The sequence below is a fragment of the Enoplosus armatus genome, chromosome 16 (genome assembly GCF_043641665.1).
Source record: "Enoplosus armatus isolate fEnoArm2 chromosome 16, fEnoArm2.hap1, whole genome shotgun sequence".
In the NCBI taxonomy this organism is placed as follows: Eukaryota; Metazoa; Chordata; class Actinopteri; order Centrarchiformes; family Enoplosidae; genus Enoplosus; species Enoplosus armatus.
Window position 1 is genome coordinate 1,313,360 of NC_092195.1, and position 26,174 is coordinate 1,339,533.

At 43.8% G+C, this 26,174-nt stretch overlaps 2 protein-coding genes across 2 annotated transcripts; both read right to left on the reverse strand.

The window, feature by feature from the left end:
- Positions 1 to 215: 215 nt before the first annotated feature.
- On the reverse strand, positions 216 to 13,638 carry scin (scinderin). The gene is made up of 16 exons (XM_070922109.1): positions 13,322 to 13,638; positions 7,583 to 7,737; positions 6,955 to 7,116; positions 6,674 to 6,823; positions 6,049 to 6,141; positions 5,726 to 5,858; positions 5,480 to 5,568; positions 5,116 to 5,331; positions 4,816 to 4,940; positions 3,939 to 4,029; positions 2,866 to 3,036; positions 2,576 to 2,753; positions 1,914 to 2,035; positions 1,443 to 1,520; positions 1,301 to 1,361; positions 216 to 379 (listed from the first exon to the last, which is right to left on the reverse strand). Exons 1-16 carry the CDS (start codon positions 13,512 to 13,514, stop codon positions 216 to 218), a joined length of 2,181 nt encoding a protein of 726 aa, XP_070778210.1. The 5' UTR covers positions 13,515 to 13,638.
- Positions 13,639 to 18,316: 4,678 nt separating this feature from the next.
- Positions 18,317 to 25,382, reverse strand: tmem106bb (transmembrane protein 106Bb). The gene is made up of 8 exons (XM_070921925.1): positions 25,344 to 25,382; positions 22,909 to 23,112; positions 22,730 to 22,793; positions 21,765 to 21,924; positions 20,894 to 21,034; positions 20,745 to 20,794; positions 19,437 to 19,490; positions 18,317 to 19,302 (listed from the first exon to the last, which is right to left on the reverse strand). The coding sequence occupies exons 2-8, from the start codon at positions 23,102 to 23,104 to the stop codon at positions 19,164 to 19,166; spliced, it is 804 nt and encodes a 267-aa protein (XP_070778026.1). The 5' UTR covers positions 23,105 to 23,112; positions 25,344 to 25,382; the 3' UTR covers positions 18,317 to 19,163.
- Between the last annotated feature and the right edge of the window lie 792 nt (positions 25,383 to 26,174).

Below are 26,174 nucleotides of genomic sequence, written 5' to 3' on the forward strand. Positions count from 1 at the left end.
GGGGGGGGGGGGGGGGGGTATATTCTATGTTACTGTGAAAGTTGCCTACATGTGGGTTGGGCGCCACTGTGTGGTTAAAAAAAGAAAGAAAGAAGATATTAAGCACAATTTTCAATTAAAAAAAAAAAAAAATGTGTTAAGAACATGAAGTTGATGTCTTTCATCACATTGATTTTTATAAAAGAGAATATTTTATATCCGTATATAACCTGAATCTACAGATGCGTGGAATTTATGCCCCTGGCGTCCGAGTCCCAGTAGGAGGGGTCCCATCCCAGGAACCAGCCCGTGAAGGTGGGGGGTTCGTGGCCTTGTTTCACCACCATCACGGGGGTTTGCTTGTCGCGGCCGCTCGGGTCAGTCTCTATGTACTGCTTGGCTGCAGAGGGGACAAAAAGGTCACCAGTTACGACGCAGCAAGCAGCCCTAGCCCCGTTTTTGACAATCCCCGTCGCACACGTGTCCGCATTCATTCATCTTAAAACTACTACTACAAGCGACTTGAGGGGCGCGGTGGGACCAGAGAGCGCTAGGCTCTCTTAGTGCTATAATACGTGTATTTGCGGGCTGCGGCGAGTTTATACCGTTTATACAACTGTGCGTTGTCTGTCGTAGCAATGTTGTTCATTCTGGAAGAAGAGTTAAGATCAGTGATTCATGTATTTATGCTGGTTGCATTCACAAGCTTTTTATATAATGTCGGCAATTGCGTTCTACCGCCTAAATCTAGTAAGGCTACCGAGGAAGGCATTCGTATATGCAGTACCGCTTGTGGTCAGTCGTATGCATGAGCTGCGACGAGCCCGTTAAGAGGCTAGTGGTGCAAGTTTGCACCTGGGCCCGGTGTGATGTTATTCCACCTTCCACTTTTGGGAAAAAAAAAAAAAAGAAAAAGCCAACAACTTCCCATCAGATTGGCTTCTTCATATTCACTCTGATCTTTAGAAAACGGATATCTGCACATGAACACAGGATCTGTAGACAAGGGATCGGATTTTGGTACCAGAAGCGCCCTGGTTTCAGTCTGTAGTCCGTCTGTAGTCCGTTTGTTGGCCGAGGCAGGACGCGTTGTTCGAAATGCAAGTCAGTAATTGCAAGACAGTAATTGACGGGTTCCGCGATTGCTAATCGGACTGTAAACAATGACCAGACACGGAATATCCGGATATCCACTGGCTGCATCGGAAGCCCCAAAACATCGGCCGTTGCCCCCAGAAGCCGATGGGTTCCGAGATCAGCAACACTAAGAACCCTAAAGCACTTATGGTGCCGAGTCAAACCCCCCCCAAAAAAAGCTCACCAGACTTGACAGATTCAGTCCTCTCCACCTCATTGGCGTCCTTCCCAATCCAGACGAAAACCTGCAACAGAAGACGGTGCGCATTAGCGTGACTATTCAGTTCATCCTGGAGGGTGATCTGACATCTTCTACAGCGGCGTACCTGATCCCACACGTCCAGCAGCATCACATCGTCTTCGGCCAGGTCGTCCTGGGTGAACTCCCCCGGAACCTCCTCAACCTGCGCCGCGTGATAACCCTGATTATAACACTGCTCCACAATTCAGCGCACTGCGGCGTTTCTCATAGATTGGGTTGGGGTTTTGATCACACGAGGAACATAACGGGGTAACTGAAGTGTTGCGGGGAAACGTGTTTCAAAAGCTAATGGTTGCTGCCTGGGATTTAAAGCGGGCAATCAAATGAAAGGGTGCACGGCAGAGTGGAAGCTTTGAGGAAGCATCAGTTAGACGAGGGAGCGATTGATAGAAGGGCTGACTCACGAGTTAAGTTCTTCAATATAGTCAAATCAAATGTCCTGGTTCTACCAGGCCCTAGTAAGCATAAAGTAACGTGGCAGCACAACACAACCCAAATTCGACCAAAAAGAGGTTTTAACAATGCGAATACTTACTATGAACCTGCCAGTCTTGTTGGAACATCCAAACAGACGGGGAGGGTTAGTGATGGTCTGACTCTCCAGGCTCTCTGAGGTCTGGTACTCCTTCTTCCCTCCTAACGCGTCCCAGAAGTCGGCTGCAACACAAAGCGCACGCTGACATTTGGTGGAGAATATACGAGACTCGGGTCACATCAGTGCAGCAGGAAAGCTTGCGTCGGGGCAACTCTGAAGAGAAAGGCCTTATGCTTTAAGACTTAGTTTGAGACTTGAGATCAGTTTTTCTGCGGAGGCCTCCCGTGACCTTCAATCCCTCAGGCGGCACTGCATTGACATTGACTGCGTAAAGGGTATTACCACATGAGCTCGGGAGCACTTCGGAAAACCATTGTCAGTGTCGGCATCTACGGATGCAAGCTAGGACTTGACCATAACAACATCCATATGTGCCGCTAACTTCACTGGGCCCAAACTCATCTGAGGTGGACTAAACGCAAAGTGGAAAAAGGGTACCGTGGTCTGACGAATCCACGTCCCGTTTTTTTGGCCAAGATGGCCGTTGTGTCCTCCGGGCTAAAGAGGAAAAGGTTCACCCAGATTGACCTTGTCCTAGAATTTTGTGTCCCAACTCTTTTAGGGAATCAGGGTTGAACGTAAGTCAAACGTAGCTGATGCACCTGGCTCACTCCCCTCCATGATGCGTTTGCTTCCGCAGTTCAGCTCTTTACTCATGTACTCGGCTCCCTTTTCCTCTTCTTCGCTGGCCCCTTTGCCCATCCACAGGTAGCCCCGCCCGCCAGCCATCTTCAGCAGGAAGGCATCATTGGAGTTCAGGCTGGCTGCACTGGCATCGACCTGAAGCGCACACGACATTTGACATCTTCAGGTAAAAAAAAAAAAGATTCACTCCCCTGTGGTAAATGCACAGTCCATACAGCGGGGGGGGGGGGGGGGGGGTCATCCTCACCTCAGCTATTCTGGTGATGGTGCCCAGGTTCCGTCGCACCTGAAAGAGTTGGGTCTGCGTTGGGCGGGCCTGACCTCTGAGGCGGGACGTACCGCTCTTGTGTACAATGAGGGGGTTAGATTTGAAGAGGTTCAGCAGATGTGGGGGTTCTTTACCCTGGCACACTCTGACCTGTGTGACACACACAGACACACACACACACACACACACACACACACAAAAAATGAATTCAAAGAAAATTCATGATATAAATTTGTAGAATTAAAAAAATATCTTGCTCCATTTTTATCCACCGACCAGAACTTCCAATGCATGCTAATTAACACAATATAGCTTGTTTCTTTAAACGTGTGTGAACACATTTAGCTTCTTGCTAAACTGCTGAACTGAGTTTTTGCCATTCCTTTAAACAGCACATGGCCCACAGCTGTAATCCATCTTAAATGGACGCTCATGTCATCTGTATGTACTTGATTTGTGTGTACGTATGGTACAAAAACCTTGTTTGTTTTTTTCAGAAACCACAACAGTCCCATTGGACTGAAAGCCCATTTGTCCGACAGCCTGTTATCCTGAATTCAAACGCCCATCGTTCTGAAGGCACACTCTCGCCTCAGTTCAACTACTGCCGGCCCTGTCCATGGTGCTGAATTGGCGGGGGGGGGGGGGGGGGGGGTTGCCCCTTTGTAGGCCATCTTTCCGGCCTTACACCAAACAACATTTCAAGCCATTTTACTGCTGCAGACAAATTTCCAAGAGGGTTTTAATTCCTTTTGGTCAAAAGACATTGGACATTTTTCAGACTATTGGGGTTTCAAAATAATACGCCTTCAGAACCTGAGGTCAATTGAATGAACTTCAGGTCATATTCTTGCCATTTTATTTTGGAGGTCAAACATTAGGTCCAAGCTGTGTGATACACCGGAATTAGACTTAAGTCCCTCACCGCAAAGAAATCCACTCGACATAAGAGCGGCTTACTGTGGTCGCGTGGCGAAGCACCGCAAACCTCACCCAGCTTCATTAGGCAGGGGGACAGATTTTATGAGCCATTTCAGGCATCTTGGCTGTACCTGAACTGCAGTCCCCCCGAGTGAACGATCCAGTTCCACAGTCAGGAAGGCCGAGGCCGTTAACTCGTCCACGGAGCAGCTGGCTCCCTGCCTGCAGGCCAGAAAGGAGCCACGCAACAATGATTAGTCTCAAGATGACACTACTGCAAACCTTGAAGCTGAACTGATCAACATTTTTCTATGAACAATGGGTTAAGCGCTGCTGGATCTGCTGACATATTAGCAGGACATCAACTTCATGAGGAGATGATGTGCCACTGTCGTGTTTTGCTGCTTGTTCCACTGCCCCCAAGTGGCCAAACATAGGCAGGGCCTATATAAGCACTTGCTTTTGGCTTGTTGAGGGGTGGACGTCAGCGTGTAGCCATGTGCATGTGATGTTAAGATAAGATAAGATAAGATAATCCTTTATTAATCCCTCAGCGGGGAAATTTGCATTGTTCCAGCAGCATACAGGACAGTGCAATAGAGACAAGTAGAAAATCAAGATATAATAAGCCAACCTCTTCTCTTCACTTTCTACAATATGGGGCCTTTAACACTGCTTTAAGGCTGCGTCAATGTGCCGTTCAACCAAAACAAAGAGCTAAAAAGGGGGAATTGCACAGTTGGCGGGTTTATCACAGAGAGCCACACCTTCCGCATTGTCAGGAAAAAAAACAAGTATTGATTCGTAGAGCTTTAATGACTGATATTGGCATTAAAAAAAACAAACAAACCCCAATATATTAAATGAGTCATTTAAAACACACGACAGATGGCGATTTAAATGATATGAAACTGAACCACAGATATAAATCAGGAAGCTTGGTGAAGCGCGTTAGAGCGTATCGCGGAGGAAGCCGCAGCTCTCTTTGCATGCGAAACCAGCGCCTACCAGGTGTAGATGATCTGTCCCTTCCTGTAAGTGTACAGGATGATGTAGCAGTCCCCGCCGTAGAACTGGCCGTAGCACTTTGGGTCGACGGGAACTCTGCCGCCGCCGCTGTCCACCCTCCAGATCTGAAAGATGTGAGGTGGAGAGGCACTACTTTAAGGGCAGCATGTCAAGGCTGATGCCAAGGAGAGAATAAAGCCACAACGGGGTGTTCACAGAGCTCTGAAACTAAGCCAGAACCCCTTAACGGACAACTGTAAATCCACCATTTACATGTAGATTACTCGTTCAGTCCGTCACCTGTGTGTCTCCGCTCCCATCGTCCACCATGTTGTACTGGGCCGCCATGTGGCGCGACTCATGGAGCTTGGCGGCGTCAAACGCCACCTGCTGGATCTTCGCGATCCTCTCGGTGACGAACACCTTCCCGAAGCCCTCACTCTGGTGTCTGTCCTTCCAGCCCCGGAAGAACTGCTTGAACATGGGAGTCTCTCCTCCCTCTGGCAACACCTGGATCTGCAGGGGCCATCAGTGGGAAGACCATTACTACCGCCGGCGCCGCTTCCACGTTTACATGAGGAAACAACTCACTGACAGAATAAAACATAGAAAGTACATAGAAAAATCCGATTAATACAGTAGAAAAGTGAAAATGAGAGTAAACCTGTGTGTTTGCCGGGTAGCCCATCTGCTTGATGAAGCCCTCGGCTGTTTTCATGGCCTCCTTTCTTTCACTGGGGTTGGCGTTCTGCCCTGTTTGAGATAACAAAAATGAGATCGATGTTGATATGAAAAACAAAACAAAACAAAACAAAAAAACTCCCAGGCAGCCCGCTGCATGGCCACAGACAAGACAATAAACCATTCAAAGCAGACGCCGGAGCTCTCTGGGGCGCCACCGTCTGATCACCTTTCCATACGAATATCATCTTGTTTTTGCCGTGATCCAGGATGAAGCATTCGTCTGAGAGCAGGTCGCTCTGGAGGAACGGGTTTTCCTCCTTCGCGACCGTCACTTTCATGGATCCCGACGCATCGGATACCTGGCAACACACAAATCACAAAAACATTACGACATATTTCAAGAACATTTGGCATCAACATATATATTAAAGTACCAAAAGTACAAGTACTCGTTATGTGGAATGGTCTATCTCAGAATGCTATATTTTATATGACTGGATTGTAAGAGCATAGCACTCAGTTACATTTCACCCCTGGTGATTACTGTACCATGTATAGTTTAGCCATTTTCCTGTTGGACACGTCTGCCTGTGTATCATCATCATCATCTCCCTCTGAGAGCTCTGGCTTGACTCCAAGGACCTGTTAGTGTGAGAAAAAAAACAAAAGAGACGTTACAAGCCATTAATGTGTCCATTGAATTCAGGCTTTACGAGTTAAACCACAGTTATATACATATATACACACACACACACACATATATATGTATACATATATTCATTCAAGGATAGTTCCTTTTGATTTTGGCAACACCTGAATCTCAGCTGAAGGTGCAACCTTCTTCAAGAGCTTTCTTCAAACGCATCTTATGGTCTTCCTCAGTGGACGGAATTTGCAAAAGCTAGTAAGTGGGCCTTCATTCAAGACTAGTTTGTCAGACTGCTCTATATCTGCTGAGGACGACTGTGAGATGCAATTGAAAGGGTGAAAAAAAAGTTGACCGTTTATTTTTGTCAAACTGCTGTTTCGAGGGTCTATTACATCATTCATGGGTTGGGGTTATGGCTGCAATTTATTGATCATTACTTGTTGTTGTTTTTCTGTATTTTCAGTCTGAGTCAGACATATCATGATCTGTGATAAAGAACTGAATATGCAAAAATAACCAACTCACATCAGTCAACTTGGACGGTTCACTTCCCTCTTCCACAACCACCAGTTCGGCACGGGCGTGTCTCTCGTTGTCACGGACGCCTATGGCCACTTGTGCTGCCTTCAGTCGCTCATACTTGTTGCACTTGGATCCACACCACTGATAGATTTTCTAAAAGAGCGGCGAGCACACAGGGAGACAGGAAATTACTGTCAACATATAAACCCGTCTATTAATATATTCAGCTTGACCAACCCTCCCTCTGCAAACGTAGCAAAAAAAAATAAATACAGTGTCCTTACATCTCCAAGGTCGACGATGAAGCAGTCTCCGCTGTTGAAGCTGGCCCAGCTGAGAGGGACCTGGGTGGCCCTGACGACCCGCCGCCCCTTGATGTGGAGGAGTCTCTGTGCTGAAAGGTCATTGGTGACCACATGTTGGAGACCTGAGGCCACACCTCCGGTCTGCGGGGAAGAGAACACTGTCAACCTTCTTCCACCTCTCGGCTTTCTTTAGACTCTAACTTCTTCCTCTGTCCCGTGAGTCACCGTTCCCTTTGGCCAAGTATAATGCTGCAACTGGGTTTATGGAAAAACACAGCTGTGACTAAGTTATGATTCAAACTCCAGTTCTAAAGACCTTTTTCAAAACCCTTTTTTCCCCCCCAATTGAGGTGCAGCTAATATTTAGTGCTTATCAATACGTATACACTTAATTCTTTCCTAAAATAATTGTAATTATCACATCAAAAGATAAACGGTTGTGATTGGCCCGACTCGGGCCAGGTCGACTGGAAATCTGTCTGATCGAGAGGGGGACCCGACACATCTGCCCACAGATTTGTTCGGTTTCCAGGCTGTAACCGGACATGACGTCCAGCACAAGTCAGTTGACTTCGTTTGCTGACTAGTAAATGAATTTGATCCATACTCTGTAAGTGATCCCTCCCTTGAAGTAGCTGGTGAAGGCTGTTGACTCGACCCCCTGCACTTCTCTGTACTGGACCGGCCTTCCACCCAGGTAGTCATCCAGCTGCACAGTAAAGATGGCCGCAGCGGCACTCTCATCCTGGCTGCAGTCCTTTCCTTTAAAGAGCAACCAACAAAGAAAGAAAGAAAGAAAGAAAGAAAGAAAGCGTCCTTGTTAAGGATAGGGATCAATGGAAACAACTAGATCTCTGTCAGAGTGGCCGTCAAGTTTTACTGGGCTATATAAATCTGAACCATCACTGGAACTATGTCTTGACAAACAATTTATCCACCCGCCCAGCACTTCAGTGCAGTGTACGTTGAACAGGTTTCTTGCTTTCAAAGTCGGCTGGAGGCCGGCCTTCAGCGCAGCTCGGGTTTGTGGCTGAGATTCAGGCATCTTCTGGGCCTGCTCTCATAGTTCTGTGGTCAGCCACGAAAGACGGAACCAGGAGCAGATCTCCGGCCAGCAGCCCACGAGGCAGATAAGGGTTTGTCAGTTCAGAATCAGCATGAGTCTTAAGAGTTCAGAGAATGATCTTTTGGGTGTCCTCTTGTTTTGTAGTCTTCTGTAAAAGGTGATGATGTCCGATGTCAATAGCGCGAACCCACCTTAGATCTATTCTGTCTTAATTATTTTCTTTGTTCCAATTGCATTTCCAAAGAATTGACCTAGGTAATGAAATTTAGGGCATATCTAAGGCTTCCATGTTTGAAAGGCAAAGTCAGGTCCTTTATTCTTCAGGGAAGGTTCAGGGAAGGTTCCTTCCTTTCCTTTCTCAATGAAAGAGGTCAACTTGATGTCAGTTCTTTTGTTAAAGATGTCATTTTTTCTTGAATCTGGAGTTCCTTGCAGCTGTATACCTTGTTGAATTAACAAAATGAATTATAATTTGTGCTGTAATCTTGCAATCTGAAAGCAGAAACACCAAATTGAGTGTTGATCTGGTAAATAAATCCAGAACAGTAACGAATAAAGTTAAAGGCTCAGATGCCATGCCATTTAACTGTCAGCAATCAGGAACCAGGAACTTGCCCTCAAGCTACACGCTAATGATGGCAACATTTTCACGAAACACTTGGTTCTGCATAAGGCACTCCCGTGGTCCACCTGCTGCCCCCTCCCTTGGGTCGGTTTAAGGATTGATGGATGGCTGCGTTAGCCTCCAGTCCCAATGGACAGCGTTAGCCTAAAAGGTCTTGAAATCTGGCTGAGTGAAGTCAACTCTACTTAACAACTCTTGTGGATAAAATCATTTGCTTTAAGGAATGACTCATGTGATTCAGTATGTTCCAGGTGGGGTATAGAATCACTGCTGAAAGTATTCCTGCACAAATTTTAATTACATGTAAACAAAATATTTCCACAGCTACTGGAATGATCTGTGAACATCATTTCACAAGCTCAAAATATGGATGACCCTTATTTGATTCCATACCGGGCTAAATGCGAACATTTGTGAACCAATTCTTTCGTTTTAAGATAAAAACACGAATCTATCGTTTCATTTTAGCTTGAAGGACACTTGCCGTTTCACTGAATCAGTGAATCTGTTACTTGTGTGCAATTCATGTCATTTATTTGACGTTTCGTGACCCCAAAATAGTCCCAAACAGCGAGGTGGCAATGCTGGGAAAAAAACAAAAACAAAACACCAGTATTTGATGTCGAAATGCTTGACAGCAGTGTCAGCAGACACCTCAGCTGTTTCTTACTCTGCATTCACACAAACTGCGTGAAAAGTGTGGGTTTTTTTTTTTTTTTTTTTTTTAAAGGGTTATCTTCTTGTGGTCCAGTGTGACAGGAAGGAAGTGTATGAGACGTGTATTTGATGGTTAATGATTAATGCTGATGGGGTTCTCCAAAATAAAGCGCCTTTTCGCCGTATTGACTTTCTAATCTCACAGGAAATGTGAGAGAGTTTCAGTACAGCTAGAAGGAAGTGCACTCAGTTTTGCATTTGACAGCGTTGCGTGCATAATGTGCGCACTCCGTTGTTGAGAGGAGTTGATAATATTGATCTGCTCATGTAGGTGGCTTTGGAGTATTACCATGTATTCATGGTGGTTAGCTTTGCAAGCAGCAGCGAGTGATATGCAGACTGCTTTTGCCCTGGGTCTTACCTCTCGGGCTACGTGGAGGCTACTAACCCTGCGCTCTGATTCGAGGAAGAGAAGAAGAGGAGGAAGACCACAGGCGCTACTCAGGGCAGTAAAAATACTGCAAACTCCTCATCAATTTGCCATTCACTAGAATAATTTCATTTGCAAATATGCAAGCCTATGAAATAGCTTTTTCATTCTTTTTCATCTTCCCAACTCCACATCCCCAGCTCCCTGAGCTCGAACTGTATAAGTCAAGCATTGATTAAACAAAAATATGAACCTTTTTTTGACCTGCCGTTTTCATACACTCTGGGATGGTTCCTTGGCTAACTCTTCGCACCATGCTAATTTGAGATGTTTTACGGGAGCAAGCTGAGAAGAAAGGACGAGCTGGAATATTACCTTCCTGGCCACTGGTGGTTGACTGCATCTAATGGCATGATACTTGTTGTCAGTTAGACTTGGGGAGTAAAGGCCGCTCCTATTGTAACAACTTTTTTAATTAGAGACAGAGAACAGCAGCGACAACACGCAACGTAGAAAACAACAGCATTCCCCGTGTCACCTTACACATTGACGCTCAGGTTCCGGACTACCTAAGAACTGTCCGTAAGGAATGTGCTTTAAGGTCTTCTAAGGAACTAGTAGATCTTGATTCAGCATTTCTGATAGAGCTAGATAAGGAATCAGTGAATCAGGAATCAGGAATCGGTAAATGATCACTAGTGTATTTTTATAGGAGCTCACTGATGCGCATGCCACACCACACCCAGGCCTGTCTTGACTGGAAGGCTATCAAACTGGCTCATTATAATCATAGTAATTGTATTTTTTTTTTTTTTATATAGCATCTTTCAAAACACCATAAAAAGCCATAAAAACTGAACACATTATAAAACACACAGACTAGTTAAATGAACTAGAATGGTGTGTAGGTGGTACAACATAAGTAAAATCACTGAAAGGCAATTTTTAGAAAAGTGCATTTTTAAAAGTGTTTTTAAAAGACGAGACGAGAGTTCGGGCGCCCTGATTTCCACCGGCAGGCCATTCCAAAGTCTGGGAGCCCTGAACGCAAAGCCTCTATCACCTTTGTGAATTCATCTGGACCTTTGAACAACAAGGAGCGGGAAGGGACACAAGGCAATAAAAGATCTGATAAATAACTTGGGGCGAGGCCTCTCAGGGCATTGTAAGTGGTCTGTAATATCTTAAAGGAGAGGGATTTTTTTTTTGCAGTAGTCTAATCAACCGGTTATAAAAGGCGTTCCAGATTGTTGGCAGAGAGAAATGGTCTAATCCTAGAAATGTTTCAGAGGTGATGAAAGCAGGACTGAACCACTGATTTCACATGTTTGTCTCGACTGAGGTTTTTGATCCAAAATGACACCCAAGATTTCTGCAATGTTGAGTCATTGAATGCGACCCTGAACCAAGGCTGTTTGATATTACGGCGTTAGCACTATATCTTGACCTATGATCAGTGTCTCAGTCTTACCAGCCAGCGTTTAGCCGGAGGAAACTTCGCAGAGGCAGTCTAGCAGGTTGACAGTGTTCTGGTAGTTGTTTTTTGGGGGTCACAGCTGAGATAGAGCTGAGTATCGTCTGCGTAAAAATGGAAACTGATATTATGACTGCGTATAAGGTGGCCAAGCGGGAGCACGTAAATAGAGAAGAGGAGTGGACCCAGCACCGAGCCTTGGGGTCCCCCCACAGTGAACATCTGTTGCAGCTGACCTTACATCAGTATTACCAACGCTGGTAGTTGTTTGCGGGGGTCACGGCTCAGATAGATCTGACACAATGGGTAGTGTTACAAATGTGACAAACGTTTCGGGGACTTTTAAAATAGCACACATTCATTTTTAACGTGATTATAACCGTTCATTCTGATACGGATAATTTTTGACCCACTTATGGAAGGGTTTTTTGAGTACTTTTCCACCATTGACAGTAGCACAGTACACACATACAGAGGTCTGGTCAGTCGCTGTGTTCATTTTTTCCCCCCGTGTGCTACCCACTGTAAAAGCAGCAGGCAGGATCACTGTCAGTCTGTTGTTGTGTCACTGACTTGACTTGCATGCCAAGGATCACTCAGCTGAGCTGAGTAGTCAAACTGGAAAAGTCGACACCAGAGCCTCTCGAGTTGACTGGACGCCTCACTTCAAGGTAGAAACGCTGTTGGTATTTAAATCTAAAACACCAGTTGTGAACTTATTAATAATTACTGGAGTTGAGTCTCGTGCACGACAGCGTGAAGTTGATCTCTTAGCTACACTATCTCTATCAATCTTTACTGCTTTCAGGAAGTGTTTCTTCAGAATCTGCCGAGATATATTTCTCACTCATGGGGGACTTTTTCTACACCACTTTCCTCTCATGGCTACCCAATGACTGAATGTTATGATATCATTTATTTTCTTTGTTTTGAGCGAGTGGGGGGGGGGGGGGGGGGGGGGGGGGTTTACTTGCTTACCCAGCCAGTAGTGCAGGTGGTAGCACATCTGTTCGGTCGTGTAGAGAATCACATAAGCATCTCCGCTGTAAAAATTCCCATGTAAGATCTCCGGCACGGGGGCCAGCTCCAGGTTCTCGACCCTCCAGATCTGCAGGCCAGCTGTCTTGCCTGCATTGGTGAACTCTTGGTGGTGGAGCACCATGTCTGCTGCTGCTGCTGCTTGCCGCCGCTGAGGACGAGCGAGGACCCCAGCCAGCCGAGGTGGGACTACGCTGCTGCTCTGTTTTCTGAGCACTGACGGACTGGACTGTGTAGCGGCAGCGTTTCACACTTTCTCTGGCCCTTGGACACACACACACACACACACACAGTGGTGGGTGTGTCCACATGCTACACACTAGTGAACTAGTAGAATTTGAGTCAGCATTTCTGACAAACCAAAACCCTGAAACATGCAGCGCATGTACAGATATTTCTCCGGGAATATGTGGCAGCAACCGGACTTTTAAGTCAAAAGGCTGTTTCACCCAAATAGCAATGTCTCCCGAATACCATGGAAGGGAGCTGAGCTTTGTTTGCAGTGCTCACAGTGTTGAAAAATTCGATACAGAACCAAAGTAGCTCTGATAAAAAAAAAAATATAATTTTAAAATGCGGCCAAATAGAAACCAAAACTAAGCGATCCAAAATCGCCAGACAGAACGTTGCTTTTGGATAACTGTGTAAAGTCCCAGATTACAGATTTAGTGCTAACATTCCTTAAAAAAAAAAAAAAAAAAAAAGAAAAGGTTTCCTTTGCATAATGTCTGCTAATGGCACTGTGGTTTGGTTGAGGTTCGGGAAAGATGACAGATTTTGGAAAATAAATGATTAGGGTTAAGGGTTAAGCGTCTAGAACGTGATTACCTCGACTTTCCAGTGGGTCAAAAAAAAATGACCTGTATGCATTTTGAAGGAAACCTATAGGTGCCGTTCATCCTTCACTATACAGTGTGTTTGCTGCATGTCAACCGTAGACCTAGCATCACTACTCAGCTACGAGTTAACACAGGAAGACAATTTTATATGTATTTATTTATTTATTTTTATTTTTCTAGTGATTGAGGGGAAAACTAAATGGCTTCACTCACTTACCCAGCCAGTAGTGCAGGTGGTAGAAGAAGTTGTCCTTCTGTTTGACCGTGTAGAGAATCACATAAGTATCTCCGCTGTAAAAGTTCCCATGTAAGCTGTCCGGCACGGGGGCCAGCTCCAGGTTCTCGACCCTCCAGATCTGCAGGCCAGCTGTCTTGCCTGCGCTGGTGAACTCTTGGTGGTGGAGCACCATGTCTGCTGCTGCTGCTGCTGCTGTTTGCTGCTGCTGAGGATGAGTGAAAACCCCAGCCAGCCGAGGTGGGATGAGGGAGGGACGGCCGAGAGTAGGACTACACTGCTGCTCTGTTCCTGAGCACTGACTGACTGGCTGGCTGCGTGAGTGTGTCGCGGCAGTGTTTCCACTTCTGCTTTCTCTAGCCCTTGGGCGCACAGTGGGCGTGTCCGCGAGCTACACACACACACACACACACACACACACACACACACACACACACACACACACACACACACACACACACACACACACACACACACACACACACACACACACACCAGCATCCTCAAGTACACATGCATGAATCGAGCTTTTCAGCACAAGTGCACACGCGTTTTATGTTTGTTTTTGTTTTTTTTTGGTGACGGATGAAAAAAAAGCAAACAAAGCACTTTTTCAATAAATATAAACAGAATTTAAAAGAACTATTAAATGAATGAATTAATATATTGTGCCTTATTTTATAATATCTTTCAATAAAAAAAAATCACATTACACACACAAAAAAGTGACATGATATGCATTAGCATTGCATTAGCATTCATTTGGAGCGGTGTTTGTCGCCATGGTGACTCAGAAAATTGGGCAGGAGGAAAACCAACCCAGTGTGACGAACTGGCGGCAAAGCGATTCATAATTTCATACAGCAGCCTATTGGAAAAGAAATTCTACTTTTAAACACATCACAAAGAAATGTGCGTAGTTTTAATTTTTTTTGTATCTTGTAAAGTGATCCCCAAAACGCTTCAAATAATTTAAAAATCACAATAAATGGAACTAGAAAACATTTCGTGTCCTTGTAAATCTCACCTATCACGGCGTCATACCAAATTCTCACTGCAATTCTGTCTGGCACCCCTGGGGGTGCGATCTCCCGGGAAAGTGAAGGCTCCTTTTTTTACGGCGCACTGGTTTGACTAGTTGGGTTGGAGAGGGAGACAGGCAGACAGACAGGCAGACAGACAGGCAGAGATGTATAGAAGCACCAGCAGTAGCCATAGCAACTATAATTATAATAATGGAAATATGACTGATAATAGTAGTTACAGCTATAATAATAACTGAGATATGAGTAATAACAGCAATAACAGCTTTAATAGTAACAAAACTAAGACTAATAATAACTGTAGGAATAAGAGTCAGGCAGGCCCATGCCGGCGGCAGCAGCAGCCAGGCGTACCAGGACCACAATCCACAGGAACCTGCGAGACGAGAAAGCACAAAGAAACTCCGGGGAAGATATAAAGTTAGTAACATGCATTGGAGGGAGATGAATGTGTAAAGACCAGAGTCAGGCCTAACTATAAGCGTCATCAAAAAGTTTTAAGCCTACTCTTAAAAGTAGAGAGTGTGTCAGTAGAAGTAGTAGTAAAGTCTGTAGTAGTAGCTGTAGCAGTAGAAGTTGTAGTAAAGTAGTAGTAGTTGTAGTTGTAGCAGTAGAAGTAGTAGTAAAGTCTGTAGTAGTAGCTGTAGCAGTAGAAGTTGTAGTAAAGTAGTAGTAGTTGTAGTTGTAGCAGTAGAAGTAGTAGTAAAGGCTATAGTAGTAGTAGTAGTAGTAGTAGTAGTAAAGGCTATAGTAGTAGAAGTAGAAGTAGTAGTACAGGCTATAGTAGTAGAAGTAGAAGTAGTAGTACAGGCTGTAGTAGTAGTTGTAGAAGTAGTAGTAAAGTCTATAGTAGTAGTTGTAGCAGTAGAAGTAGTAGTAAAGTAGTAGTAGTAGCTGTAGCAGTAGAAGTAGTAGCAGTAGAAGTAGTAGTACAGGCTATAGTAGTAGAAGTAGTAGTACAGGCTGTAGTAGTAGTTGTAGCAGTAGAAGTAGTAGTAAATGCTATAGTAGTAGTTGTAGCAGTAGAAGTAGTAGTAAAGTAGTAGTAGTTGTAGCAGTAGAAGTAGTAGTAAAGGCTGCAGTAGTAGTAGTTGTAGCAGTAGAAGTAGTAGTAAAGGCTGTAGTAGTCGTAGTTGTAGAAGTAGTAGTAGTTGTAGCAGTAGTAGTAAAGGCTGTAGTAGTAGTAGTTGTAGAAGTAGTAGTAAAGTAGTAGTAGTTGTAGCAGTAGTAGTAAAGGCTGTTAGTAGTAGTTGTAGAAGTAGTAGTAGTTGTAGCAGTAGAAGTAGTAGTAAAGTAGTAGTAGTAGTTGTAGCAGTGGAAGTAGTAGTAGTAGTTGTAGCAGTAGAAATAGTAGTAAAGGCTGCAGTAGTAGTAGCTGTAGCAGTAGAAGTAGTAGTAAAGGCTATAGTAGTAGTAGTAGTTGTAGCAGTAGAAGTAGTAGTAAAGGCTATAGTAGTAGTAGTAGTTGTTGTAGCAGTAGTAGTAAAGGCTGTAGTAGTAGTAGTAGTTGTAGCAGTAGAAGTAGTAGTAAAGTAGTAGTAGTAGTTGTAGCAGTGGAAGTAGTAGTAGTAATAGTAGTAGTAGTAGTTGTAGCAGTGGAAGTAGTAGTAGTAATAGTAGTAGTAGTAGTAAAGGCTGCAGTGTAGTAGTTGTAGCAGTAGAAGTAGTAGTAAAGGCTGCAGTAGTAGTAGTTGTAGCAGTAGAAGTAGTAGTAAAGGCTATAGTAGTAGTAGTAGTAGCAGTAGTAGAAGTAGCAGTAAAGGTTGTAGTAGTAGAAGTTGTAGCAGTACAAGTAGCAGTAAAGGCTGCAGTAGTAGAAGTTGTAGCAGTACAAGTAGTAGTAAAGGCTATAGTAGTAGTAGTAGTAGCAGCAGCAGAAGTAGGAGTAAAGGCTATAGTAGTAGAAGTAGAAGTAGTAGTACAGGCTGTAGTAGTAGTAGTAGTTGTAGCAGTAGAAGTAGTAGTAAAGTCTATAGTAGTAGTTGTAGCAGTAGAAGTAGTAATAAAGTAGTAGTAGTAGTTGTAGCAGTAGAAGTTGTTGTAGTAAAAGCTATAGTAGTAGTAGTAGTAGCAGTAGAAGTAGTAGTAAAGGCTGTAGTAGTAATAGTAGCAGTAGAAGTAGTAGTAAAGGCTGTAGTAGTAATAGTAGCAGTAAAGGCTGTAGTAGTAGTAGCTGTAGCAGTAGAAGTAGCAGTAAAGGCTATAGTAGCAGTAGTAGTAGTAGCTGTAGCAGTAGAAGTAGCAGTAAAGGCTATAGTAGCAGTAGTAGTAGCAAAAGTAGAAGTAGCAGTAAAGGCTGTCGTAGTAGTAGCAGCTGTAGCAGTAGTAGTAGTAGTAGCAGTAGAAGTAGCAGTAAAGGCTGTTGTAGTAGTAGTAGTTGCAGTAGTAGTAGCAGTAAAGGCTGTAGTAGTAGTAGTAGTAGCTGTAGCAGTAGAAGTAGTAGTAAAGGCTGTAGTAGTAATAGTAGCAGTAGAAGTAGCAGTAAAGGCTGTAGTAGTAGTAGTAGTAGCTGTAGCAGTAGAAGTAGCAGTAAAGGCTGTAGTAGTAGTAGTAGCAGCAGCAGTAGAAGTAGCAGTAAAGGCTGTCGTAGTAGTAGCAGCTGTAGCAGTAGTAGTAGTAGTAGCAGTAGAAGTAGCAGTAAAGGCTGTTGTAGTAGTAGTAGTTGCAGTAGTAGTAGCAGTAAAGGCTGTAGTAGTAGTAGTAGTAGTAGTAGTAGCTGTAGCAGTAGAAGTAGTACTGCTACTCACCACCTGGTGGTCTGCCCATCAAGAGGTCAAGGATCCACACGCACAGCGAGCCGTTTGAACGCAGGTCCTTGAGCTTCGTGACAAGTCTGGAGTCCTTTTGCTCTTTTGTCAATACAACAGCATAACCCAATGTATAAAATCACTCCACAGAAGGTCATGTTTTAAAACTTTATTCATGCTCCGAAAATAAACAGTCACTATGAATAAATGATCCACAAAACGTTTGAAATGACATTAGAGGTAGGAGTCTAACAGAGCTTTTTAAATGTTAAATGTATAGGGACTACTGTGGGTGCACGTTAGGGTTAAAACAAAACAAATCAAGCTACGAACAATTTGTGTGCTTTTTCTGTAACTCCCAACCGATCACAGTGTGTCATGAAGACGTTCTACACAAAAGTATTTACACGACGTTGACATAAATCATACAAAATTCTAGCTATACAAAATGTTTTTCCAAATTCAAAAAAACACACGTTTGACTGGGGTGATTTTTTTCGGTCAAAGATAGAAGATGAAGGAATGTCATCAACAAAATAAATTACGTTAAAGTTGGAAGAAATAGTACTCATTATATATTTTCACGAAAGGTCAAAAAATGAGAGAAAAAAAACAACAAAAACAAAACATTTCTAGGAGGAGACCCCCAAAATGTAAGACAAACACTTATCAGCAGGTTAGGTAGGGCAACTACATGATGACAAAAATAGTAATACTACTAATATTCATTTTAAAAAAATAGCCCTTCACGATTTATCGAACCTAAAGGCTTCAGTGGTCTGCATTATTTCTAAATTTGAGTTCGAATTTTGTATAACTTTAAAAAGACTTTATGGTGACTTTACAGTGGTTAATGCAGTGTGTGTGTGTGTGTGTGTGGGGGGGGGGGGGGGGGGGTTCAAGGAATTGTTTAAATTCCTTGGCAAAAATGTAAAGAAATAATCAAAAAAAAAAAAAAACTCGCTGGTGAGGTTTTTCTTCTTTTTTTTTTTTTCCTAAAAAATTTAAATATATCTATATATTTGTCTCTTTTTCTTTCTATCTTTGGGTTTTGGGCAGACTGATTCATCGATAATTAAAGTATACACATATATCATACATTGCCGGGGGGGGGGGGGGGGTCGCGGGTCGCTTTGTTTTTTTAAAAGCTGTTGTGACAGTGAGTGCCGTCAAGTTGAGAGGAAACAACGACGGCAATGACAGTGAGCACCAAACAACCAAATGCTTCAGTAGGTAAGTCAGCAGACTGTACAAATTCAAAGCGGACAGTCAAAAAGACACGCCATGAACAACGGCATACTCCCCCCTTCGTAGAGACTAACACACGGGGGCTTTAGAGGAGTTCGGGACCGCTAATTAAGAGTGGATTTCAAATACTTATAAAGTGCATTGCGGTTTGGTAGGTAGTCAAATACACTGGTTTGTTCCCTCCTGTCGCCGAGGAGCCGCTGTGGTTTATGACACAGAAAGTGGAATCTAGAAATGACAGTGATCACAGGGACTGAAATTATGATGCCACTTCAACACTGTTGGAACTAAATCCAATCCAATATTAAAACTAGAGACCGTCATTTGTCCCTTCCCTACTTCCTCAGATCACACCCATCATCATCATCATCATCTCAACTTCACACCTGTAAAGTTTCGAGCCGCATCAAAATCTATCCTCAGGCAGACGCATGAACACCTGGCAAAGTACTCAAAACCTCTTCTGTGGTAGTTCCTGCTACAGTAGTAGTAGTAGTAGTAGTAGTAGTAGTAGGTGTCTCCAGGACCATAGTTTGCCATGATGACACACACACACACACACACACACACACACAGACAGACAGACACACAAGGTGAAAACATCACCAGCCACACGCTGTCGCGGCCAATCATATAAATAATGCTTTCATCAAAACAGAGAGCAGCGTGGATTTCTTCTAGTATTTATATTGAAGTAAACACCGAAGTATTGTGACAACAGCAGACGGAGGAGAAGGGAAAACACCCCAACCCGAGTCAGATCCGGTGAGGAGGACAGTGGTGGGGTTACTCGGCGGGATGTGGGATGCTGAACGGCTTGGTCGTCCCTCTGACGGAGGTGGTGTTCCCTCCGCAGTCCACATACTGGTACATTTCCTGAGACACCTGCTCCGCGTGGCCGAAGTACGTCGTGGTGACGGTTACTCTGCGGAGGGGGGGGGGGGGGGGCAGAGGAGAGGATGACGGCGTGAGGCCACAAACTCGCAGAACACTGCGCAGACTCGAACGTTTTGTAAATGAAGATTAGAAGAAAAGGCAGAGAGGATCGACGCGACTTACTGCATCATTACAACGATGTTGTGGACCTTGATGGTTTGCAGAGTGCAGTAGTCACTGGAAAAATGAAACAAGTGCTAGTAAATGTTTATTATAGACACATTAAAACATGGAGGCATGAAGAAATCCCTTCTTAACCTGTTAACTCTGCTCATCTGGGCTTGGTGAAAGTAAAGATTGTAAAAGTTAAAAGAGCTCTCAAATACACTGTCGGGGTTGCTCCATATCAGAGTGATGAATCTGACGAACTATACAACAACATGTTGGCGACGCAGACAAAAGCAACGTAGTTGCCAGCTCTGCTGTGGAGGGATTACTTCCAAAATAAGGAAGCGACTTTGGTCGTGGTTCTCCAGAAAAGGTCAGATCTGTAACAAACCGTGGTGATATGTAAGCAGTGTAAGCAGCGTGGAGAGGTAACAGCTGACGTGAAGTCTAACCAACCAAACAGACCAACTGAAATAGTGAAGCCTTCCACAGCCAGATGACCATTCAGTTGTTAAGCTAAGCTAAGCTACGCTAAGCTACGCTAAGCTCTGTGAGGCTGCAGTGCTTTGAGCTCAATGCTAACATGCTCACAATGACAATTTTTATTTGATTTATTTGACATATCAAAAAAAAGTATATATATTATATATAATTAATAAATAAGAATATTTATATATAAATACATATTCATGTGTGAAAATCTCTCTCTTATGTATATATATATATATATATATATACACATATGCAATAATGACATTCCCATTATTTTTTTTCAGTCAAACTAAAGTATGGGACAACATTTGGACCTGATGGTGGCGCTAGATAGTCAGGAGGAGCCTCTTGGAACCATGTCCGTGCCTAATTTTGTGCCAATCCATGTGGTGCATGTTGAGATATTTCACAGGATAAGATGAAACCAACAACACATTTGTCCAGAAGACTCATTTCCAAAAACAGCTTGATACTATAGTTTTTAAAAAGACTTTACTCAAACAGGAGGAAATAGTGCATTAGTTGGGGACTACTTTCAGCGGTGGATTGATCCACATTTGGTGCTGTAGTGAGTATTTATGTGCTTTTAAAAGGTTAAAATGGAGCTGTATGGCACAGAGGAAAGAGACATATCACGTTTTGGATACATAATACTTGGATATATTTATTGTCGGGTCTTTTCGTAGGATTTGTTGACAAAAAGAAAAATACAGAAAATCACCAGCCTTGATCGATAACAGCTAGTTCACTACCTGACCTACATACACCTAGAGGTGCACAGCTGAGATCAAATGTTGTGCTCCACACTACACAAGAATACACAGTACTTACTACATGTAGCTCATCTCCTCTGCAATGACGGTGGGGACCATGTAATCGATCTGAAAACAGAAAGGGAGACAGATGCAATAAAGAGTCAGGCGGGGGCTGGCACGCACGCAGAGGAACATTTAAAATGGGGAGCAGACACCGGGCCGTACCTGTTTCATGTCCAGAGGACTGATGGCGGTGATGTTACTGATGCGAGATTTACCGATCACCGTCTTGGCAAACTGCACCTGAGCCGTGATGTTGGCCACCTCGACCGAATAGTAGTTGTTGTTGGTGATATTGAGAGTGTTCTGGGGGAGACACGGCATTCATTCAGTGTAAGTTGTACACCACGCGGTCCCTTAACTTCTAAATACCAGAGTTTTAACATGTTATTACGGGTGGGTGCTTGAGGTTGAGGTGGGGGGCCCCCCGCTTAAGGCTTAAGCATGGATGTGAACGCTGCTGAGGATGTAAGCACCGACCGGCAGTGATTGTTGTTGTTACTTTGGTTTAGATGTGATTTGTCGTTCGAATTTCAGGTGCATTGTGGGAACTTTCAGTTGATTGCCTGGCCCTATTGAGCCCTTGAAGCCAATCACTGTCCTTTTAATGACCATCAGCGAACCGTCTAGGCTCAAAAGAACACAGTCCATCTGGTGACATGCCAAACTATCAGCACCTATAGACAAGCAACGAAGCACTTTTCTCTCTTCCTGGCTGAGGGTTGCCATTTGTCCACAAGGGGGCAGCAAAGAGCGGTAACATAATTCAGTAATGGACACTAAAGAGGGGGCTTTGGGAGAAAGCTGAAAAGATGGTTTATTTATCTGAAGCAGTAAAAAAAATATTGATGTGGAATACTTTTATACCATCCTGTGTGGTTATTGTATTTGCTGTATTTGCATTTATCTCCACCACACATGAATTACACACGTTTCATGACAAATTCAAGCGACCCTTTTTCCTGAACAATGAGGTGCATCCCCCTTTTCGTGTGTTGGTGCGTCCCTCTTTTGTCCTTGCCCCGGAAAAGCTCACCGTGATGTTGAGATAGACGCTGCGCTTGTCTTGGTCGTAGCTGACGAAAACGGACTTCACCCCGACGTAGGACACGTCAATGGAGCGGGGGAAGAGGAAGAAGACGGCCAGGCTGGACAGCAACAGGCAGACCACCACGGACGCCGATACGTACAGCTTGCTGGGGAGGAACACCAGACAACCACCAATGACTCCCTTGCTAAACACACCACTGCAAAATGTTACACAAAGTGGCACTCGGGTGTGTTTGATTGGCCGACGAGACAAATTCAACTTATTTGCCGGACAGCCCTGCGTATCGACAGGAGCTCCAAAATATGAATAGACAATGACATTTGAATCTTTGACCGGTGGTATACGGTAAGTGGATTCATTTTGAGTCGACAATTGGGGGCACTGTCCCAACATTTTGTGAAACACGCCTGTTCTCAAGAGTGAGATGAGAAGATTTTTTTTTGTGACTTGCGCTGTAGCCAGAGACGCTACACAAAAATACTAGGCAGATGGATAAACAGTTACTGTTCCAGCGCGTGACTGTCTGTAACGCCTACAGTCTATTCATATATTGGGAAAGAACCCACTTATATCAAAATGAAATGCCTTTCGCTGTGTTTTCTTGAATCACTTCCCATCCATCCTTTCTTCCACTCCTAATCCTAATATGTTTGTTAAAATCCATGCATAGTTACAATTGCGTTTTACTTTAGACTAGCAGTACTCCAGAGCTGGGTGGTTATCTAAGAATAATGCACACACACTCCAGCCAATTAGTACAAAGTTTTAAAAAAAATGTCCTAAACATGAACAAATTATTTTTGAGCGCGTTAGCTAAACTTGTGTCTTCAACTTCCCACGTCCACGCAAATACTGAGGGAAGTTAAGACCTTACACAGTCTCGGTGGCTTGTGTTTAACAGTCCTTCAACAGGACACACACACACAAAAAAAACAAAACACATGACTTACGTCCTCCTGGGCCGCAGCCTTTGGTCACTGTATGGAATCAATGCAACAAGTTGATTTTCTTGTCCTGAAACACAGCCAACCATTAATGATGAGTCACTGTCAACTGTCAGTGGTGCAACTAAAGTCCACTTTACATCACTAACCCCCCACTGCCCTGACTGTGCACACAGTGGAGTTACCTCTGGGGATCCTCCCGGTGCCCTGACATGTGGGACACGTCACACTGTCCCGTCCTGTGAACTCCACGTACGGAAACTGGGAGACGTCCCCACCCTTGCCGTCCTCGGCCTCGGTGTCCTCCAGAGGAGAGGTAAGGCTGTCCTGGCCCTCATCGTGGCCTGTCTGCTTCGTGAAATGGGAAAAGGACTTCCCCATAGTCACACCTGGAGGACACAGGGCAAAACAGCCTGTGAGTCACACTGGGTCACCTGGGTATCCGTCCACACCTGAGTTCAAAGGTTGGCTGATGGCCATCAGCTGATACGATCAGCTGATGAGCTGATTGATCCAAGATGGCGCCACGGATGGCTGCCTCGGTCTGTTGGAGCGCATTGTTTTGCCTTGTTTTGTCTACTTATTTGTTATCAAAACAATAGCACCTTCAGACCACAGCAAATTCCTTGTAATGTATGTTACTTGGCAATAAACAGTTTCTGATTCTGATTCTGATTCTGATAGAAAAATCAATCTGCAACAATTCCGATAACCCATTAACCGCGATTTTTAAGAAACAATGCTGATATTCCAGCTTCCAGCTTTTCAAATGTGAATTTTGTAGGTTTAATAATTAATGAAAATAATCATCATTTGCAAGCCCTTAGAGGTATTTTACCCATACACAGGTACACTGCACAGTAAATTGTGCAATAATCTGACTGTTTAAAGACAGATATATATGTATGGTATCATTCTAATTTTCCATCACCCAGGAATTCCCACTCAGCATTGAAAATCTAATGTTTCAACTCGTGTTTCCCTTCCAAGCAAATGCAAACTCACGCAGTTGCAATCGCCGTGTTTGCATAAAACACACCAAATATGACCTTTACTTTACCCCATCTTCACCGGTGGAAAAATCTCAGCTTGGCCTCTTTTTCTTTTCTTTAAACCCCTAACCCTTCCCTATATGGCTGGCTATTTAGGACATGTAGTCCTTCGTATAGGGATTAATTCAATCTAAAACAAGACTGCAATACAAACAGGTGTGGTAGGTGGCACGTCACAGCTCCTGATAAAGGCCGGCGGGACTGAAATATACTCCTCAGCAAGTCACAACAAAAGGTAAACAGTACAGTCAGCTCACACTGCACAACTTTGTGATTCTTGGAACTATCTCAAAAATAATAATAATAATAATAATAATAATAATAATAATAATAATAACGCAGACCCAGCAACGCCACTACTCTTATAGTTGAGCAACTTTCGCCATGTTATTGTTTATCATTGACGACGCTGAAGTTAGCTTCCGTGTAGCTTCCTTTTCCCAGCTTGGGAAGCTGATAGCACGCTGGGAAACGGAAGCTAGCTTCAGCGTCGTCTTCCATTGGTTGTAAAATAAGAATAATAAAAATAATAACGCAGACCCAGCAGTGCCTCTACTCTTATAGTTGAGCAACTTTCGCCATGTTATTGTTTATCATTGATGACGCTGAAGTTAGCTTCCGTTTAGCTTCCGTTTCCCAGCTTGGGAAACTGATAGCACGCTGGGAAACGGAAGCTTGCTTCAGCGTCGTCTTTCATTGGTTGTAAAATAAGAATAATAAAAATAATAACGCAGTGCCTCTACTCTTATAGTTGAGCAACTTTCACCATGTTATTGTTTATCATTGACGACGCTGACGCTAGCTCCCGTTTAGCTTCCGTTTCCCAGCGTGCTACCGGCTTCCCAAGCTGGGAAACGCAAGCTAGCCTCAGCGTCGTCTGTCATTGGCTGTAAAAGAAAAACAACAGTTTTCAGTCAGTCGGTCAGTTTGGATGGAAACATTTGATGTGTGAGTGTTAAGTCAATTATTAAGGACATGAAACGGTACCACAGTCTGGTGTTTTAGTAAATTCGCATCTTACTGTCAAGAGAACAATAATAACAACATAACAGACATAATGCAGGCAGCCGACAACTGTCAGCCCTAACTCCCCGCTGACAGCCTCTGGCCACCGAGTAAAGTTGCATATAATGCGTAGCATTACACGAGAATCCCTCGTGCCTCGCAGCCGGTCCACGAAGTGTAACGCATTTAGCAAGTTAACGCTAACGTTAATACCGCTAACAGCTTAGTCCAGGCCCGAGAAGTTTAAATTCGAGCTAATGGCCTGACAAACCAAGAAGGCAGTCGACGTTAGCAACATGTCGGCAGGGGAGAAGTCGCTGCCGTTGTCGACACAGCTAATAAACCAACGCGAACAGGCAAAACAACGGGCTGTCAAAACGCCTCCGTTAGCCTACCAGCTAAGCTAGCCCAGAGCTAACAAACTGTCCAAAAACAAACATTAGCCGTGGCCAACGTTGCGGTAGCTAACTCACCGGGCCAGTTCAATACCAACACCAGTCAATCAACCAGAAGCTGCTGTGTGAAATGCTGCAACAAGGTGAAACAGGGTCAGAGAGAATTACCTGAATGTGACTCTTAATATTCACCAGATTGCTGCTGCTTGCAGTTTGGTTGATACACTGGAAAAAAAACACAAAACAGACATGCGCGGACATGATGCGTTCACAACCTTCCTTCATCTTCTTCTTCGTCCTTTTCGGAGTTTATCGGCGGTTGGCAAACCGGCTTAAAGGCGCATTACCGCCACCAACTGGACTGGAGTGTGGAGCGAGCGAGTGTGCAGAAAACAAACAAACAAAAGATTCCAGATTCGAGATTCTTTTAACTAGACCGGTTTCATTTAAAATTTAATATTGCCATTGTGAATCTGGCCTGCTGTTTTCCTACATTCACAATCACAGGAAATACCTGTTTTAGACATAAGATTCCCTTCTGTTTCATATGAAAGCCACTGGGAATAGTAGAGAATACTCGGAAATGAATAATAAGTTCGCTTACCTTTTATTGGTGAGATTGTTTTCTAATAATATATAGAGATCTTTGGCACATTTGGATTTCATTGATTTCAGGGACTCAGTATAACGTGAAGATGGGTGGGCAAACGGGTGGCAACAACAAATCGCACAAGATCCAAATAAAAATTGGAATTACACATATCTATATAATAGATAATAGAAACAAGAGTTAAAATGAGGATTCAAAATAAGTATGAATAAAATGAAGGCTAACATTTAAAAAAAAAAAAAAGCCCAAAAATGTATGGATTTCTAAAAACAAAAAACAAAAAACAAACTACAAAAACTTTGATTCCATGTTTGTGAACACACCTGTCATCACAACAGACACTCGTTACTTACTGCATGCTGCATTATCCCTTTAAATAACAAGAGTGT

Bases quoted from the DNA above. Each gene is read 5' to 3' on its own strand.
- scin (XM_070922109.1), bottom strand. From the start codon at position 13,514: ATGGTGCTCCACCACCAAGAGTTCACCAGCGCAGGCAAGACAGCTGGC. The intron at 6,824-6,954 runs GTAAGGACACTG...CCGCTCTTTTAG, and splicing joins TCATCGTCGACCTTGGAGAT to AAAATCTATCAGTGGTGTGG. The intron at 380-1,300 runs GTGAGCTTTTTT...TCCCCTCTGCAG, and splicing joins GACTGAATCTGTCAAGTCTG to CCAAGCAGTACATAGAGACT.
- tmem106bb (XM_070921925.1), bottom strand. From the start codon at position 23,104: ATGGGGAAGTCCTTTTCCCATTTCACGAAGCAGACAGGCCACGATGAG. The intron at 20,795-20,893 runs GTACGGCCCGGT...TTCTGTTTTCAG, and splicing joins GTCCTCTGGACATGAAACAG to ATCGATTACATGGTCCCCAC. The intron at 19,491-20,744 runs GTAAGTACTGTG...TCATTTTTCCAG, and splicing joins GAGGAGATGAGCTACATGTA to TGACTACTGCACTCTGCAAA.